This window comes from Brachypodium distachyon, chromosome 2, assembly GCF_000005505.3.
Source record: "Brachypodium distachyon strain Bd21 chromosome 2, Brachypodium_distachyon_v3.0, whole genome shotgun sequence".
NCBI classification, from domain to species: domain Eukaryota; kingdom Viridiplantae; phylum Streptophyta; class Magnoliopsida; order Poales; family Poaceae; genus Brachypodium; species Brachypodium distachyon.
Window position 1 is genome coordinate 12,848,944 of NC_016132.3, and position 17,186 is coordinate 12,866,129.

At 47.9% G+C, this 17,186-nt stretch overlaps 3 protein-coding genes across 3 annotated transcripts; all 3 read right to left on the reverse strand.

The window, feature by feature from the left end:
* Positions 1-5,867: 5,867 nt before the first annotated feature.
* LOC100838089 (UDP-glucose 4-epimerase 1) lies at positions 5,868-9,658 on the reverse strand. The gene is made up of 9 exons (XM_003567728.4): positions 9,392-9,658; positions 8,637-8,686; positions 7,832-7,967; positions 7,256-7,357; positions 6,914-7,141; positions 6,648-6,732; positions 6,482-6,564; positions 6,285-6,376; positions 5,868-6,189 (listed from the first exon to the last, which is right to left on the reverse strand). Exons 1-9 carry the CDS (start codon positions 9,584-9,586, stop codon positions 6,102-6,104), a joined length of 1,059 nt encoding a protein of 352 aa, XP_003567776.1. The 5' UTR covers positions 9,587-9,658; the 3' UTR covers positions 5,868-6,101.
* Positions 9,659-13,711: 4,053 nt separating this feature from the next.
* LOC104582574 (pathogenesis-related protein PRB1-3-like) lies at positions 13,712-14,811 on the reverse strand. Its single transcript, XM_010232645.3, has one exon. The coding sequence runs from the start codon at positions 14,590-14,592 to the stop codon at positions 13,936-13,938; it is 657 nt and encodes a 218-aa protein (XP_010230947.3). The 5' UTR covers positions 14,593-14,811; the 3' UTR covers positions 13,712-13,935.
* Positions 14,812-14,957: 146 nt separating this feature from the next.
* On the reverse strand, positions 14,958-17,110 carry LOC100838688 (sm-like protein LSM8). The gene is made up of 5 exons (XM_003567730.4): positions 16,949-17,110; positions 16,791-16,831; positions 16,555-16,629; positions 15,386-15,438; positions 14,958-15,303 (listed from the first exon to the last, which is right to left on the reverse strand). Exons 1-5 carry the CDS (start codon positions 16,986-16,988, stop codon positions 15,213-15,215), a joined length of 300 nt encoding a protein of 99 aa, XP_003567778.1. The 5' UTR covers positions 16,989-17,110; the 3' UTR covers positions 14,958-15,212.
* Between the last annotated feature and the right edge of the window lie 76 nt (positions 17,111-17,186).

The window sequence follows — 17,186 nt, forward strand, 5'->3', positions numbered from 1 at the left end:
AGGCAACACATATGTAGACGTATTAGTGGTCTCTTGAGTAGGTTTTTTTGTGTGGCATGCATGCATGATGTACAAGTTGGATTCTATGTACGTATTAGTAGCATGCAGCAGGCCGGGGATCGATCGGAATTGAGAGAGAGCTAGCTAGGTGCAAGCTAGCTAATGTAGTGCATGCATGAGAGTGAGTGAGTGGGAATCTTGTGTGGTGGCCTGTGGACCTCTCCAAACTCTACCACCTAGTGGCAATGGCACCTTCATTCACTCTATATACAAAGCTAGCTTAGCTTAGCTAGCAACAGTAGTGTCTGTGCTGGATCATCGCTCCCAGCTTGTCAATTTGTGACTGTGATGGAAGCTGCTGTCATGCATGGCCTTTTCCCACATGCCAACTAGCTGCTGACGCCCGGCCTCAGCTGGGTGCATGCTGGTACCAGAAGAAAGATGCATCTATCGGTGGCCCACATGTCATTACAATCGATCATTATATTGTGTCGTTCTCTCTCTCTCTTTCTTTTTTACTGGTAGCTAAGCTCTCTCTTTTTACAGCTGCTACATACTTAGTTATACTAGAGGTGATTGATTAGTTAGTGATATGACAGCTTAGATAATTACTACTGTGCTACTTACTAGCTAGTACGTACCATTTGATTCTAGATGCATGCATTTTCGTGCAACTTGCATCTGCACCCATGTATGCGCGCATGCATCGATGTCGCGCGATGAGCATATATACATGAAGTCGTCGCTAGCTATGTGGATATATTTATTAACTGGCTTGGTATAATATAGGTTTAGTATCCAGTCCAGTCTCTACAAATATATACACACACACAATGTTAAAAGTGGCATAAAGAAAAGAAAAGAAAAATGTCGGAGAAAGCAAAAAAGATGGTTTTCTTCAGTGGTCAGTGGAGATGGATCGATGGAGCTAGCCACCCATTTGTGCTATAAACAGACCTAGCTTTTCTCCGATCCAACACACTGACGTACAGTTGAATCGATCGATAGTTTCTTAGCCGGCAAGGCTTTTCTTTCTTCTTCTTTTTATTCCCCTAGCTAGCTAGCTTCATCCATCACATCGGTCGGCACTGTTAACCACGTAGTACTGATTAATTAACCAGTTAGTTGCTATATATGCTAACACTTTCTCTTCTTCTTTTGGAAGGCCTCTATCATTTATGTAGCAAAATACATGCATGGTACAAAGTATATATAGGAGTAGCTACAAGCACAAAGGCTGATAAAAACTGTGTATATATATACCTTAGGTATTCGAATTTAGTAGGAAGCGATCGAGGAGCTGAGGCGTAATTGAGGCATGGATCCAACAACAAGGTGACAACAAAGCAAGATTTTTAGAATTATAATTGAGGCTGCTTGACGATGCATGACTGATTGATTGATACGATGGATCCATTGGCAGAACGTACTGAGTGGGTCCCCTGCTTCTTGCTTGTCCGCTAGCTCTATAGCCGTACGTATAGCGCTCTCGATCGCTGACCTTTCCTGGGCCTCATATGTGGCTATATAGTATATAGCTATAGGGAGAGATATGGAAATTAACAAGAGACAAATGAAAATCTAGCATGCATGTATATATGCACACAGTATATACTAGCAAGGCCAGCCGGTCTCTTTAATTCTCCCTCGATCATTTAGTTAAGTGCCAGCAAATTAATTAAGCCGTCGAAGCTAGGGAAGTAAACCAAGTTGGTGTGTCGGTCTGTCCGGCCAGCACCAAATATGCTTGGTTACAAAGTAGTCCTACTAGCGATATGATGGGTATATGGTAGAGCTAGCCGCATTTGCCTGCATGCGTGTATGTCAGGTCATTTTCGATCTTACGAAGATTGTTAGGGGGATCGAGGTCGATGCAATCCAATTAAGTAGACACGTGTCGAATGTCACATGCATGCATGCTACACAAGCTAGCTAGAGGACCAGAGAAGAGATGATAATAGTCCAGTATGAGTGAAGCTCGAACGAAGGAATCTCGATCGAGTACATATATACGTAGAGATGTAGATACGTACATAGTGGGGCAATGGGCAGCAGCAACATATACAGTAGAGTAGTACTTGAAGTAGCAATTGCAAAGCTCGATCAAAGGACAAGGACAGCCAGCCCGACCGTTTCCCGCTCAACACGTAGCACTTCCTATTGGGGTTAAAATTTGTTTGTTGCGTTTCGCCCATGGATTATTTGATCCATCGATGCTTCAATCCATGGATCACATGTGTATGCCACCTGGACAAGTGCGTACAGTGAACATGCCGGAATTGTCACTTGCTACTTACGTGCTGCATCGCCTGACGTATATCTACTTACCCCTGCCTGCCTGCCTATCGTGTCTTCACATTTACGAGCAAAGGACGTTATCTCAACCACTGCATGCATGCCCGCCCATTATTTGTCTGGCTGCCTGCCACGTATGTACGTACGTTGCTCGATCTGTTAGCTCCTCTGTCAGCACGTACGTACACAAATGCAAAGCATATATACACTTAATTAGACGCACATATATCATGTAAATTCTTCCATCTCTCCTTCACATCTCCATATGTCACTCAAACAAACACAAACGCATGCCCTTGACCACATGCATGCGCGCGAGACGTACGAATGATTTTTTTTTTTGAAAGGTCCATTCGTGGAGGGGAAATATGTACAGAGCCGCCCGAAGGCAAAAGAAAAAGAAAAGAAAAAAAGAAACTAGGGAACTAGGAAACTCAAGGTGGTTCCCATAGGAGTTTTCGAAGGCCAATTCCTGGGCTTCGTTCTTGATGAAGCAGACGATCTAGCGAGCTGAAGTTTCCTTGTCGTGAAAGATCCGGGAGTTTCTCTCCCGCCAAATGGACCAGCAAACAAAGATGAAAAGGGAGTTTGCTCCCTTGCAATAGCCAATCGGCGAGTTTTCGATCGCGAGGTCGTAGAAGGACCCGAAGGAGGTGGCCTCCCCGCACAGCGCCGAGCCCAAGCCGGAACAGTTGCGCCAGCCCGCAACCTCACACCAATTGAAGCGGGCGAAGGGGCACTCGAAGAAGAGGTGAACCGCAGTTTCCAAATTCCGCCGATAAAAAAGGCAGAAATAACAGTTTGACGTACCGATGGTTGATGTACATGCATACATAATGCTCAATCCGGTCGTCAAAAGTTAATTTTTTTTAACAGACAAGAGTTTTGACTGGGGGAGCATGTAACGCACATACATACGCGCGCACGCATGTATGTAGACTGGAGGAAGATGAAGATGGGCGTTGGGGGTAGGTTCTGGGACGTTGTGAAGCCGTGCGCGCGTCACGAGGGCGCCGACTACCTCCGCGGGCCGTGGGGGTCATCTCCTCCCTCAGAGTCCCCGCGCACCGCCCCCACCTCCGCACCACCTTCTTCCGCACGCTCTCCCTCCCCCGTCTTCGTCCTCGACGGCCCGCCCTCGCCCCTCAAGTCGCGCTTCTTCTCTTCTTCCTCGTCTCCGGCGCCGCCCAACAGCAGAAACGCCGCCTTCACCAAGTACATCTCCGAGTGCGTGGACCTCCTCCGCCACCTGGGGATGCCGGTGCTGTGCGCGTCCGGCGAGGAACCGCGACGTCCACGTCCACGCCTGCCTCACCGCCGACAGCGACGCCTTCCTCTTCGGCGCCACCACCGTCATCAGGGCGCAAAGGAGCCCTTCGAGTGCTACCACATGGCCGACATCCAGTCCACGCTCGGCCTCACGCGCAACCACATGGTGGCCATGGCGCTGCTCGTCGGACCGCCCCGGCGTGCGCGGCATCGGCCGCGCTCCGCTTCCTCAACTCCTTCCACCAACACAATGTCTTGGACTTCTTTTTTGCAATATCGCCATTATATATATATTAATCTGCGTGCTAGCTAGCTGTTATATACACGCACACTGTTCTTAATTCAGATTGCATGAAATCGGTAGAGGCAAATACGTACCCAAGGAACGGGGACGACTGGCAAGCCAACGTCTGCAAGAGACTAGCCGCCGAGCCCAACTTCCCCAACGACGAGATAATCAAGCTCTACTTGTGCAGCCATCACGATCTGGACGCAGAAAATGGTGTCCCGGCTCTGATGTCGATGCCGTGGTGGATTTCTTGGGCTACACGCACAACTGGGCGCCATCTTACGTCCGGAGATCAACCATATATATATCTACGCCGGCTGGCGGCTTCGTCTCCTCCATGTCAAAAATTGCTTCTGTGTGACCGGTATGGATTCCACTCGATTCAACGGATCAAGGTCCGCCATGGCCGCCCTTGTTACCTCGTCAGATGGATGACGAAGAGGGCCGGGGACGACGATGATGGCAGCATGTTTGTTGTGACCGAGGAAGATATCCGGCTCGTCAGTGCTGCATTCCCTGACCAAGCGCGACGGTTTCAGGAACAAGAGGTATATATCTGGTTGCATGCTTAATTCATTTTCTTGTGCCACCAGCAAGTGACCACTAGGTACATTTTCTGTTGAACAATAACATCAACACGTACGTTTTATTGGTTTGCAAAGGCGGCTGAGAGAAGAGAAATCAAGACCACTAGGGAAGAATTAACCTGCAAGGCAAATATTAATAGCAGCAGCTAGCAGGCTGGAGATGAGACCAAAATTTCGACTAAACTGAAAACTGAATCAGTGTTTGCAGTCAACCCTGTATTTTAAGACAAATTAACATACTAGTATATCAATTCAACGATCTCAACGATCAAAATTTCGACTCAACTGAAAACTGAATCAGTTGCTGCCGGCCTGTGGTTTGTTGGTTGGTTTAATTGGAGGGAGGGCCCTTGCTGCTTTCCCGGCCTGAGAAACGGGGCTAATTTGAGCCATCCATCCAAAATCCTAGCTAGCTCGCTAATTAAAGGCAGACAGGTCCGTTTTCAGACATGCATATATCGATCGTCGATCTTAAAAGCGCGTTAACCTAGCTTCTTGGGCATCCTGGAACAGAGAGATGGCCGCCGCCGGGCTGATCGTCGCCGTGTTATTCCTGATCTTGGTCCCCTTGGCCGCCGGCGGCTTCTTCGGCATCCACTCCAACAACAAGAACAACAAGAACAACAACGAGGATCAAGAAAGCCAGAGCCCGCAGGAGCTGGAGTACTACGCGGCGACGAGCAAGAAGACGGGGCTGAGGTCCTTCACCCACGGCCGCGGCGGCTACAAGTCCATGCCCAGCGAGTTCCTCGCCGCACACAACGCCATCCGAGCCAGGTATCGAGCTCTCGATCGATCGAAGCTCCTTAATTATATTAGTTGAGAGAAACTTGAAACCAACAAAGCAAAACGCAGGTACGGGGTGCCGCCATTGCGTTGGAGCAACAAGCTTGCCAAGTACGCGCGGCGTTGGAGCTCCAAGCGCCGGATCGACTGCCTGCTCATGCACTCTTTCGCCTCCCCCTACGGCGAGAACGTCTTCCGTGGCACCGGCTGGGACTGGAAGGCCGCCGACGCCGTCCGTGGATGGGCCAGCGAGGCCTCCTACTTCGACTGGAAGGCCCAGGCCTGCTACCCGGGCCACGTCTGCGGCCACTTCACGCAGCTCGTCTGGAACGACACACAGCTCGTGGGCTGTGGCCGGGCCGAGTGCTTCTTCGGTGGGGTATTCATCACCTGCGAGTATGAGCCCGGCGGGAACTGGAAAGGAGAAGCGCCACTCACCTGACTCCAATCCTTCTTTTCTTTCTTTCTTTCTTTCTTCTCTTTCTTCTCTTGTACTACGATTGTCCTTTACTTCTTGTCCGGCTGCTTCTATCTATATATACATTCCGTTCCGTTCCGTTCCATGATGTACATTGTTGCTTGCAGGATTCCTTTCTTTACAATTGAAAATACTATCTTCAGCGACAGAAAACGAATGCCCGAGACACAAATGAATCAAACAAACCCAAACCAACATAATTATACACATACTAGTTATTCCATGACTCAACAAAACAATATCACTTTCTACATACTATGTATGTTTATTATTTCTTCTACTCCACGTACGCTGGATATTAATAATTTAATTAATTAGCTCCTCTAGATATATAGATGACCACGACTAAAACTATATTACATACTAGCGCTGGCTGGGTCTGTTATTTTCTTGCTCATCACTTGTCGCCGGATCCATATCCGTAAGGGTTGTTGCTCGCCCAGTTCCACAGGTCTCTGCACATCTCCTCCACGCCATACTTTGCCCTGTTTTTTTTTGGGTCCATCTTTAGTTACTGCAGTGCAAAATCACAAAGTACAAACCATGCATGCATATATGATGGGACTTGGGAGGCACTTACTTCCATTTCAGCTCCTTCTCAGCTTTGCTAGTTGCAGCATACACAATCTCAGCATCTCCAGGTCTTCTCCCGGCATAAACCAGCGGGATTTTCTGTCCAAACGTTATATCCTCTTATTAGTATTAATCACCCTCATTTAAAAATATATATATGCCAGTGCAAGTATGCATAATGATGATTCAATGCTAGTTAACTACCTTTCCACTGGCCTTTTCGAACGCAGCAACCATCTCCAGCACAGATGTTCCCTTTCCAGTGCCAAGGTTGTACACTTCACACCCTGCAATCCATTCATTTTTCCTTCAGATGACAACGCCGCTTCTTCAGTTCATTCAGAATCATGCTGTCATGGTCGGTACGTACCTATTCTATCAGAATCTTCGTACAGCTTCCTCAAGGCTGCTATGTGGCCGTCAGCCAGATCGACGACATGGATATAGTCACGTACCTGCCATCATGTGTTTCGCATAATTTATTTAGTTAAGTGGCAGAAAGACACAAACGGCAAACCAAGATTCTAGCTAGCTTAATTTAAATGCTTGTATGCTGGAATGATATGATTGATTCGATCCATCGATTGGGTTAGATGACTGTCATTCCTTAACAACCATATATACTACTACACATACCCCTGTTCCGTCTTTTGTATTGTAGTCGGTCCCATAAACTGTAAGCGCGGGCCGCCTCCCAACCGCTACTTGCTGGACAAACGGCATCAGGTTGTTTGGGATTCCAAGTGGGTCTTCACCGATGTATCCACTTGGATGAGCGCCAACTGGGTTGAAGTACCTAAGTAGTATAATCTTCCAATCAGGGTCTGATTGCTGGAGGTCGCGGCAGATGTCCTCAATAACAAGCTGCACACAGTGATTGACAGGCCGGCATCAGACATGATGCATGTGAGACAGAAAATGAGCAATTAACTAGCCCATGAGTATGATTTCCTTGAGTTTAACAAGACAAGCAAGTACCTTTGTTCGCCCATAGGGGTTCATTGCTGAAAGTGGGAATTCTTCAGTGCAGGGCACTTCCTTGGGCCACCCGTAGACAGTGGCTGATGATGAGAACACTAGCTGCAGAGATCAAAGCAGAGAGTAGTTCAGCAATAATGGCCTCCTTCCAGCTGATAATTGCTGATTCCTTGGTTCATTAATTGGTGCAGGGAGGACTTGAGCCTACACTACCACCGTCCATCCTTCCTTAACATAACCTTGTTGAGAGTTACAGTGATGTTTTAATCTGCAAATTTTTACCAGAAACTAGAACCTTCCTACAAGCAGAGCCTGCAGTGCAGTGCAGTAGAAAATGCCAGTAGAGTACTAGGCTACAACGGGAAGCAGCAGAAGCTGGGACCGGCTAGCAGCACATTCATTCAAGATGAGTGGTGTACGTGACAGAAATTATGAGGTCCAAGCAGCCAACCAGGCAGCGCTCACTCACTCATTCACAGGTATCCTGTGAGCCCAGCTAGCAATGCAATGCAATGCAAAAAAGAAAGGAAGGAAGGAAGGAAGGAAGGAAGAAAGAAAGGAAATATATATTTATACCTTCTTGCAAGCATGTGCAGCCATGACTTGGAGAAGAGTGATTGTGCCAATGAGGTTGTTGTCATAGTAAAGCAGGGGCTTCTGGACGCTCTCGCCAACAGCTTTCAGGCCGGCAAAGTGAATCACAGCCTCAAACCTGCAAGCACGTACGCACACACGATTCATTACTTGGGCCCGACCTGATATTTGAGCAACATATACAAATACTCCAAATAAACAAGGCAAACTCCTCTTCCAGAGGGCGGCTGGCTGGCTAGCTAGCAGGGTACTACTAGTTTAATCAATAAGGCTTTGTAATGCTAACTGTGCTTTCTTCTTAATGGAAATGACACGTCGCTTGGCGTGTTGGAGGAAAAAAAATGCTAACACTTATCATTATCAATTGTTGGAGGAGTATATATAGAGACGAATATGCATGAGCACAACCGCCAGGTTCCATCCAGCTCGCTGGGACTAGAGACAGTTGCTCCTTTCCAGCTCGTCGTGGAGAAACCAATGAATGAATGTATATGAAAGGAATCGCCGTCCAGGAGGTAGCCTAGGCGCCGGTGACACCTAACGCGTGTAAGCAAGCCACAAATACTAGTATTTGGAATAGATTAAACTGATTACTGCTGCCAAGAAGAAGACAGACAGCTAGGTACTGTAGGTCCCAAGAGTTGGGACGACAGATGCCGGTCCTAGTTTAGCAAAAACGCGGCAGCAGCGCTAATAAGCTCTGTTTCTGACGACGATGGAGCATACGCATAGTGCCTGCTATCCTAGCAACAGCAAGAGATGGAGATTGACGAGACGAGTAGAGTACCTTTGGGCAGAGAAGATGTCCTCCAGTGCTCCCTTGTCACGAAGGTCAGCCTGCAGCACACCGTACCGTTCACAATTCAGAAAAATAAATCAAACCACAATGGATGAACTAATCCGTATATACGAACTGTATTGTACTGCCGAGCAAAAACGTTTAATCTGCTGAAAATAGATACTCGATTGATGAATCAATCACGCCCGAGTTAGGCACATAACCAGTGACCAATTCAATCCTTCCTGCCAAAGGAGACGGAGACGCGCGTCAGGGAACGACGCGTGAGTCCCATCCCATGCCAACGCAAAAGGGAAATTAAGAGATTAACTAACGCGGTCCGGTCACGACGAGGGCGTGACCCGCCGGCCAAACACACGCAAAAGAGCGATGGCGATGTCGACGGCCATGGCAGCAACGACGAATCTTCTTCCTTGTTCTAGACTCGGGCGAGGAGTACTAGTACGAATTCGTCCCTTCCTTCTTTTTTTGTCCCTGTCCCGACGAAATGGAAACATACCGGGTTTTAATCCCCCCCGCTAGTAGAAACAAGAACAAACCGATCGAGTAACCGCAGAAATAAAACCGAAAACAAACAAATTCTGGGCGAGCGATTCAAGGGCCTTGCCTGAGTCGAACAAACAAACCCAGTAATGAATCCCCAATCCCAATCTAGTTCTAGCGGAGAAACAAATCGACCGATTGATCACGAGCAACAACACAGGGGAGAATTGAAACGGGAACCGAAAACAAAAAACAAAAACCTTGCGGAAGTCGAGGTTCTTGGCGTTGGCGGCGGCGAGTTGTCGGACCCGGTGGAGCGCCGCCTCGGAGGCGTTGTCGAGGCTGTCGACGACGACGACGCGGAACCCTTGCTGGAGCAGCTGCAGCACCGTGTGGCTCCCGATGTACCCCGCGCCCCCCGTCACCAGGATCGCCCGCACCACAGCAGACACCATGATCTCTCTTCTTCTTCCTTCGCTTCTCTTCTCGATCAATCGGGGTTTGAGTTCTCCTTCTCCTCCTTGGGCAGCCGCTCGCGTCTTCTTATATACTCGCCTGGGCCGGGCCGGGCCAGGCCTACTTGGGCTTGCTTGGGCCCGCAACCCATCCTTTTGCTTTCCACACGCCACGACCCGCTTTAACCAACGGGGATAACCGCCACGTCAGTCCCGTCCCAGCCGTCCACGTGTCCCTTCCAATCCATTCCCGATAACCGACGCGTACGTCATCTTTCTATTATCTCTTCTTCTCAATCGTACAAACAAAACAAACATTTCTCTGTGAATTTGTTATATTTTACCCCTCAAAAGCTAAGAAAACCCCTCTATTTTTTTTTCTTGCACGGATCGATAATACTAGGAGATTTGCAATTGATGACTTGTTTCCCATTTATGTAAAAAAAATATGAATGTTATATAGAGAGAGCTCATTTAAGGGTTTGATTTCCAGAGATCTTTACACATTAATTTTTTTTAATTTACCAATTGATGATTCGTGCAGGTCAGGTTTGGAGTAATTCACGTACCGTACGTCCAATTCTTTCTCTCTACAATAATCCCATGTACGTACTATTATCACGGACCAAGCACGCTGCACGCATATATATGCTTCTCTAGCAAGATATTCTAAATGTTATTTTTTGAAAAAGACTACACATGTACGACCTATATTTGTTGCCTTTGTGCCCAACAGACATAGTTTTTGTAAGGGCATACTACAAAATTTATGTTTTTAGAGCTCCTGGTTCGACGATGCAAATTAATCAACACGTGCATAAAGACGTACGTACATGCTCACATGGGAAATAAATTAAAGAGAAGAGAATTCATATAAAAAGTTTAAATACAATTCTGGATTTACTACTCTTCCGATCGGTATTACTTGTCTCAAATTTGTCCAGATACGGACGTATCTATATGTAAAAAACGTCTAGCTATATGTAATATTTCGACAAGTAATTCTGACCGGAAGGAGTGGTGTTCATCTCGGGAGCTTGGTTGAACATGTAAAAGTGTACATGCACTCCGTATAGTCTTTTAAGGAATAACTGGATTATGACCAATATACTAACTTTGAACCGGCCGGCAGGCCGGGCGCACGGTGCAGGCGCGGTTTGATTGATATACTCTTTCCGATCTAAAATCTTGTCTCTGTCAAAAGAGAAGAGAAAACAAATTAACACACGTACACGTTGTCGATCTGGTTAGCAACTTACAGATGGTTGGCAATGTGCGGGCCGACCAAATCGATTTCCGTTCTCCAAAGTCAATTAAACAAGAGCTAGCAGCAGCTCGTAAATTAAGTAAAAATCGTTTCTATATCGATCTATAGTTTAAAAAAGGCGAGGGAAAACCCGCTAAACAAGACGGGATTCTGTTCACTTGTATTTAACGGCGTCCGAAAATAAATAAAAAATACATAGTCATAGAGTAGCGAGTAAAATGTGATGCAATAGATACCCACGTAGGATTAATTCTTGTCTTTTTTCTTTACTGATGAAGCTCTGGTCAACTGTGGCGCGCGTCTTGATCAGTTGGTCGGTCAGTTGGTCTTATAACTGATTCGTTTCGTGCACAAGGAAGGAATTGATTAATAACAGCGACGCGTTGTACCGGCCGGTAATATATACCTGACACGTATGGATTAAGCATGATGGCTCCTTTTTCGAAACGAGCGACGTGTGTTTGTATAAGAAAAACGACAACACGTACAGATCCATCCATCGAGGGAGGGTCAGAGTGATAACCACTAATTACGCCATGCATGGCGTTGCTTAATTGGCCGGTCAAAACAAGACGATCGATCAAGTCAACTTGTTGACCTAGCTAATTAATTAAGCTGCAAGAAAGCTGTACGTGCGCTAGGCACGTATAAAGATGCACTCCTGTATATGGCCGGATCATTCAGCAATTACTCCGTCAGTTTCATAATTTTATTTATTTTTAAATAGTGTCCATTTTTTTTAAATAATGTAATATTTCGACAAAAATTATGAAACGAAGGGAGTAGACAGTAATATGGAATATATTGCCGTCGGATGGATCCTTTTACAAGAAGCATATTAATTCACGTAGGCACGCGGCTGCCCCTAGCCAGACTGACAGCTCCTAATTTATCCACCGACCATGCATCCAAATTCCTGTTGTTATCGTATCCATCCATCGTTTTCCTTGTTATCGATCCGGTCCGGAGAATTAATGATCCACTGCTTGGATCCAGCTCATCCAACAAGTTTATCAACATGCAATCTTGGCTGACTTTTATTTGAGATTTGCTAAGATAGAGAGAACAGAAATACCAGAGACTCGAGTCAGGCTCTTAGCTAATTACTTCCTCCGATCTTAAATTGTTGTCGAAATATTACATGTATCTAGACACTTTTTAAGAATAGATACATCCATATTTGGATAAATTTGAGTCAACAATTTAGGATCAGAAAGAGTAATAAATAGTTCGATTCGGTGGATTAATCAATGCCTTGATCTCTGCTATTTATTCTCGGAATATCCTCCCCGTTGCTGGCTGTCCTAATTTTCACTCCCCTCGTCATCCCTCTCGAAATTTTAGATTTGTTCTGATTAGTTAAATCAAACTTTTACCACAAGCTTTTAGAAAGAAAAAAAAGACACCCAACATGTACAACACCAAACTAGCTACTTTTTGAGGACGCAAATAGTCGATCCCCGCGATTCGATTAGAAGAAAGAATCTGAAAACCGATACAAAGCACGACTTATTCCAGGAAAGCCGTGGGAAATACCCTGACAAAGAGCATACACACGACAAGACCGAATACACAAGCCGCTACGGCGAAGACGAAACCCCTCCCGCTCCAATGACGCCGAACAGGAAGTAGCTCCTTGCGTCAGAAGAAGGTAGGCAGAATTGGGCTTTTTCGACGACCGTAATCAGGAAAAGGATGCCCCGACAGGAACGGCACGCGCATCGGCAAGCTCACGTAGCCCGAGCATGTAGTAGGGCTGCACGACGATGCCTTCAAGAAGGCGTGACGTCCTCGGACGTCGTCGTCGCCGGCACCAAGACGTTGCATGGTTTTCACCCGCAGCCCACGCACAGCTGCTTCGCGGCGAGCCTAAGGACTGGCCAGAGGCCGCCGAACCACCGTGAGTCCTGACGTAGGACAGTCGGCGCCACACGGCCCAAACCACCACCAGCCAGGGCGCCGCAACTGCCCTAAGCACCGGGTCGGACGCCCCCATGACGAAGCAGTTGTAGAAGGCCTCCCATGGCCCTCAGGCCCAAACATGGCCTAGGTCGGGCCCGCCCATAGCCCGCCACCAAGCCGGCACCACTCCATCGCACGCCGGCAGCGCCGACCACACACGCGCCACGCCGATTCGCATCCCAGCCCGCAGAGCCGAGCCAGCCATCCAAGCCGGGCCTAGATCTGGCCCGCACCGCAGCCGGCCACCACATGCCGCTCCTCCGTCGGTTAGCACGCCCCACCACGCCCACAGGCCAGTGCCACCAGGCCGGCACCGCCCCCCGTTGGCGGCCCCTTAGGACAGCCGCCCTCGCAGGCTGGCCCGCCATGCGCCTCGTGACATCAAAGAAGGGGGAAAACCGCTCCGCCGCCGCGTGCCCGGCTTCGCCGGCATCCCTGCGGCGGTGGGGATGCGGCGGAGGGAGAGCGGAGGGGGGCTTTGGGCCCGACGTCGCTAGGGTTCCCCCGTGTCGCCATGGGAAGGCGACGCAGGGGCGAGAGCTGTCTCCTAAACCAGGTACTAGTATCTTAGGACTATTACGAAATGTATTTTTCGTATTGCATTTGTTGATGTTATGTACGTTGGAGTTTTTATTTTTCTACAAAGAGTGTGTCGAAGTTGACTGAAGTTGGAGACAGCCAGGAAAGGGGGAGTAATCTTGTCCGGCCACTCTAGGCGGGCTTTTCTTTTGCCAGTATTAATTTGGTTTGACACGATAGACGTCACATGAAAACTAATTAATCTATGGCAAACTGTGACCAGGAACAAAGAGGTCAAAAGGAACGGATGAAGAGAGATCGAGGAACAATGTTCCTCCGCCCAAATGTATAAAAACCGGCCATATGCTAGAGAATTCTTTCCCAAAACTTAATTCGACCAAGAATTAGCAGTGGCACAATTAAAAAGCTCGTTAATAAAGAATCAGAAGATCAATGAAGGGGGGAAATTAAGATGCGCAGACTTGCATGAAACATGAAATGAAGTGCTTGTGTGGAATCAATGAGGAGGGAGGAGGAGGAGCTAGATCGATCCAGTGAGATTGAGATGTGTTAATTAAAATGAATGAAAGAAGGACATCAGTCAGGGCGGCGTGGGGTTATAGTTGCAGGTGATGAAGAACTGGTCGGGATAATCCCCCTTGAGGCAGAGCGCGCGGCCACAGCCGACCCAGCGGAACTCCGGGTTGACCATGATGGCGAAGTGGCCGCAGTCCTGGAAGCTGTGGTCGGCGGTGCAGCCGTGGGTGGCCTTATCGTAGACGAACTCCTCCTTCTCCCAGTTGAAGAGCGCGTCCTTGGCGGTGCCATTGGCGCCCAGGAAGAAGCTCTCGCCGTATTTCCCCCCCGAGTGCCGCGGGTCGCCGCAGTCCCGCCGCACCGTGTTGGCCCACCGCCGCGCGTACATCGCCAGTGTCTTGTCCCACGCCAGGGGCGGCGCGCCGTACCTGGCGCGCACCTTGTTGTGCTCCGCCACGAACTCCCGCGACATGCCCCGGTAGAACCCCCCGCCGGCCTTGATCGTCTTGCTGCTGCCGTTGATCAACTCCGCCCCTGCTGCGCTAGATGATGATGATGGGGCGGCGGCATTGCTGCTGGTGTTGGGGATCTGGAGGGTGTTGGTGTCGACTTCGGAGGAGGAAGAAGGGACGGCATTGGCATCGGCATCGGCGACGATGAGTGCGGGCAGGAGGAGCAGCAGTAGAGCGCCGTTGATGATGAGGATCCTCCGCGGCGCCATTCCCTTAATTGATCGACTGTCTAGCTCCGATGGCCGGCCGGCCTTGTTCTCAATGCAGCAACGCCGGCGCAGTCTGGAAATAGCTTATTTAGCTGTATGGAAGCATGCATGCAGCTATATCAATCAATGTATTCAGGCAAGGAGGAGCGAGCTTCTTAATTGGACCTAAGGTCGCCCGGCGTCCTCGCTACCCACCTTCTGCTTACCTCCCTTCTTTCAACAGCCAGCCAGCCACCAACCAATGGATGGATCATACACTACAGACACACACATGCATAGGCTTCTTTTCTACTACTACTCTTCTCTGTCCAAACAGAGTACTACAATCATCATAAGATTAAGATCGACTAAACCGTTTTTGATGATAATTTATGATTTTACTCTATTTTTTTTAGATGCTACTACCTCCGTCTCATAATTCTTAATAGGCGCGGTACATCATCAAGCTTAATTCACCTCCAGCAATCAGGACGTTCAACGATCAGTCCATTCAAACCAACCAAACCAAACCAAACCAAAGGGAACCCTACGTAGCAGCTAGTAATAAGCTTACACCCTACAAAACAATCAACCAAGAAACACACACAGAGAGACAAAGACAGACAACAGAGTCTGCATCTTCAGTGGATCACAGGCTTGAGCGGCTGCGCTCTCAGCTTGGACATGTCCAGCGCCGCATCGAGCTCCTCATCGACCTCACCCACCACACCTCTGCATCATCATCACAAACAGCTTCAGTTACACACAAGGCAGCAAATCAGACAAACTCAAAAAAGGAGATGATATTACGCACATGTTGTCGCCCCTGATGATGTACAGACCAAGGACAAGCTGTTGTACTCCCTCCTGCAAGCGCGATAACAGTCAGTGGCCGAAAAAGCGTAAAATACTGACACACACAGAGCACAGACCACTATACAACTTGACACCATTTAAAGTTTTTGTTTTAGCCGAAAGAGAACAAGCTCTGTAGAATCCCGGTGCAAGATCTTCTTTACAAGCAGCAGGGCCAGACAATAAGGAAGCATACCCTAAACTGCAAAATTAATCACATACATATATGACACAAACAAAGGACTGGGCTCCAAAGGTGCTTTGATAAAACTGGACTATGCCGGCCGAAAGAACATGTTGTACAGGCACAACACAACCAGCATTACATGAACACTTGGCATTTTGCGTTTGGTGATACACAGATACAAGAGAAGAGATCCTTGGACCTAAGATCTTACACAATATAGAACAAGTAGTACTCAATATCACTTCAGCAATTGGCACACGACGATGCGCAATCATCAGTAGAGTTCCTTGACATTGACAAACAGTTAACATTCCTTGACATTGACAAACAGTTACCTTAGTAGTTTTATCCAGCCTCCCTAAAGGCAGGGTAAGGCCTACTATTAAAGTAAGGGATTTCAGGCATCAAGAGAAGCCTATTTCCATTTCCAGAATTCTGCCCTGCTGAACCAAATTAGCTCAACTTCCAAAGCAAACCAATGTCAAAAGTTTATCACGGAAGCTAGGGAATTGACACAACCTCCTTTCTCTCCTCAAAACAGCAAAAAAGAAGAGCATTTATCTTCACCAAGAATGCCATTCATACATAAACAACGCTCTATACCGTGAAAATAAAATAAATGTGTGATAAATTCTAAGACCAAATGATAAATTCTACTACAAGTTAACTTATTTGAAGACGCCTGGCTAAACCCTAAAAGCCATTAAGGAAGGCAACGACCCGATGAATTTCTAGGAGGCGCAGAGTGAGATCATTATTGCGGTCTGCACTTTGTACCGCTGAGAGACCCGAGAAAAATTGTGGGTCAGAATGATGAGAAAAAACTGACTAACTAAGGCAGTAGTTTGGTGTAAATTCGACGCATTCCGCAAGCGATTGGGTCACAATGTAAACTGGGTTTGGGTAAGAATAAGAAGCACAGGGCAGGTGGTGGTGGTAACCTTGGTAGAGTAGACCCTCTCATGGGACTCGTCGAGAATGATGTTGGTGGCTTGGTCGAATCCCCTCAAAGTCCCCTGAAAAAAAGAACAAGAAGAATTACACCAAACCAAAACCAGCAAGTTAGCAGCTGATTCGGTCCAAGGCCGAGAGGTAATCAATCAATTAATTAACGATTTACAGCCCCCTTATCAAAATTTTTTTTTAACGATTTACAGCAACAAGAGCAAGCGGTTACCACGATGTTGCGGCCGTCGTTGGTGATGACGGATATCACCTCTGTTGATTCGGGACGACAAAAACACACGACAAGATGAGATGAGCAGCAGCAGCAGTGGAGTGTAATAGAAACTCGATATGCAAGTCATGGAGACTCGACAAGATTCGATTACTCACGGTCGACGAGGGATTCGAGCGTCGGGCCGGCGGATGCCATGCTCTTCTCTGCTTGCCGGAGGCGGAGGGGACAACCGGACAAGGGATTCAAGGCAAAGCGAAAGGCGGCCGCCCACCTCCTCCTCCTTCTTCCGCCCAGGCTAGCTAGGGTTCTTCGTTTCGTTTCGTTTCCTTTCTCTTTGGAACCTGGGCTGGGCCTCTCTCCTGTTGGGCTGGAAAGGGCTGGTATGGGCCTCTC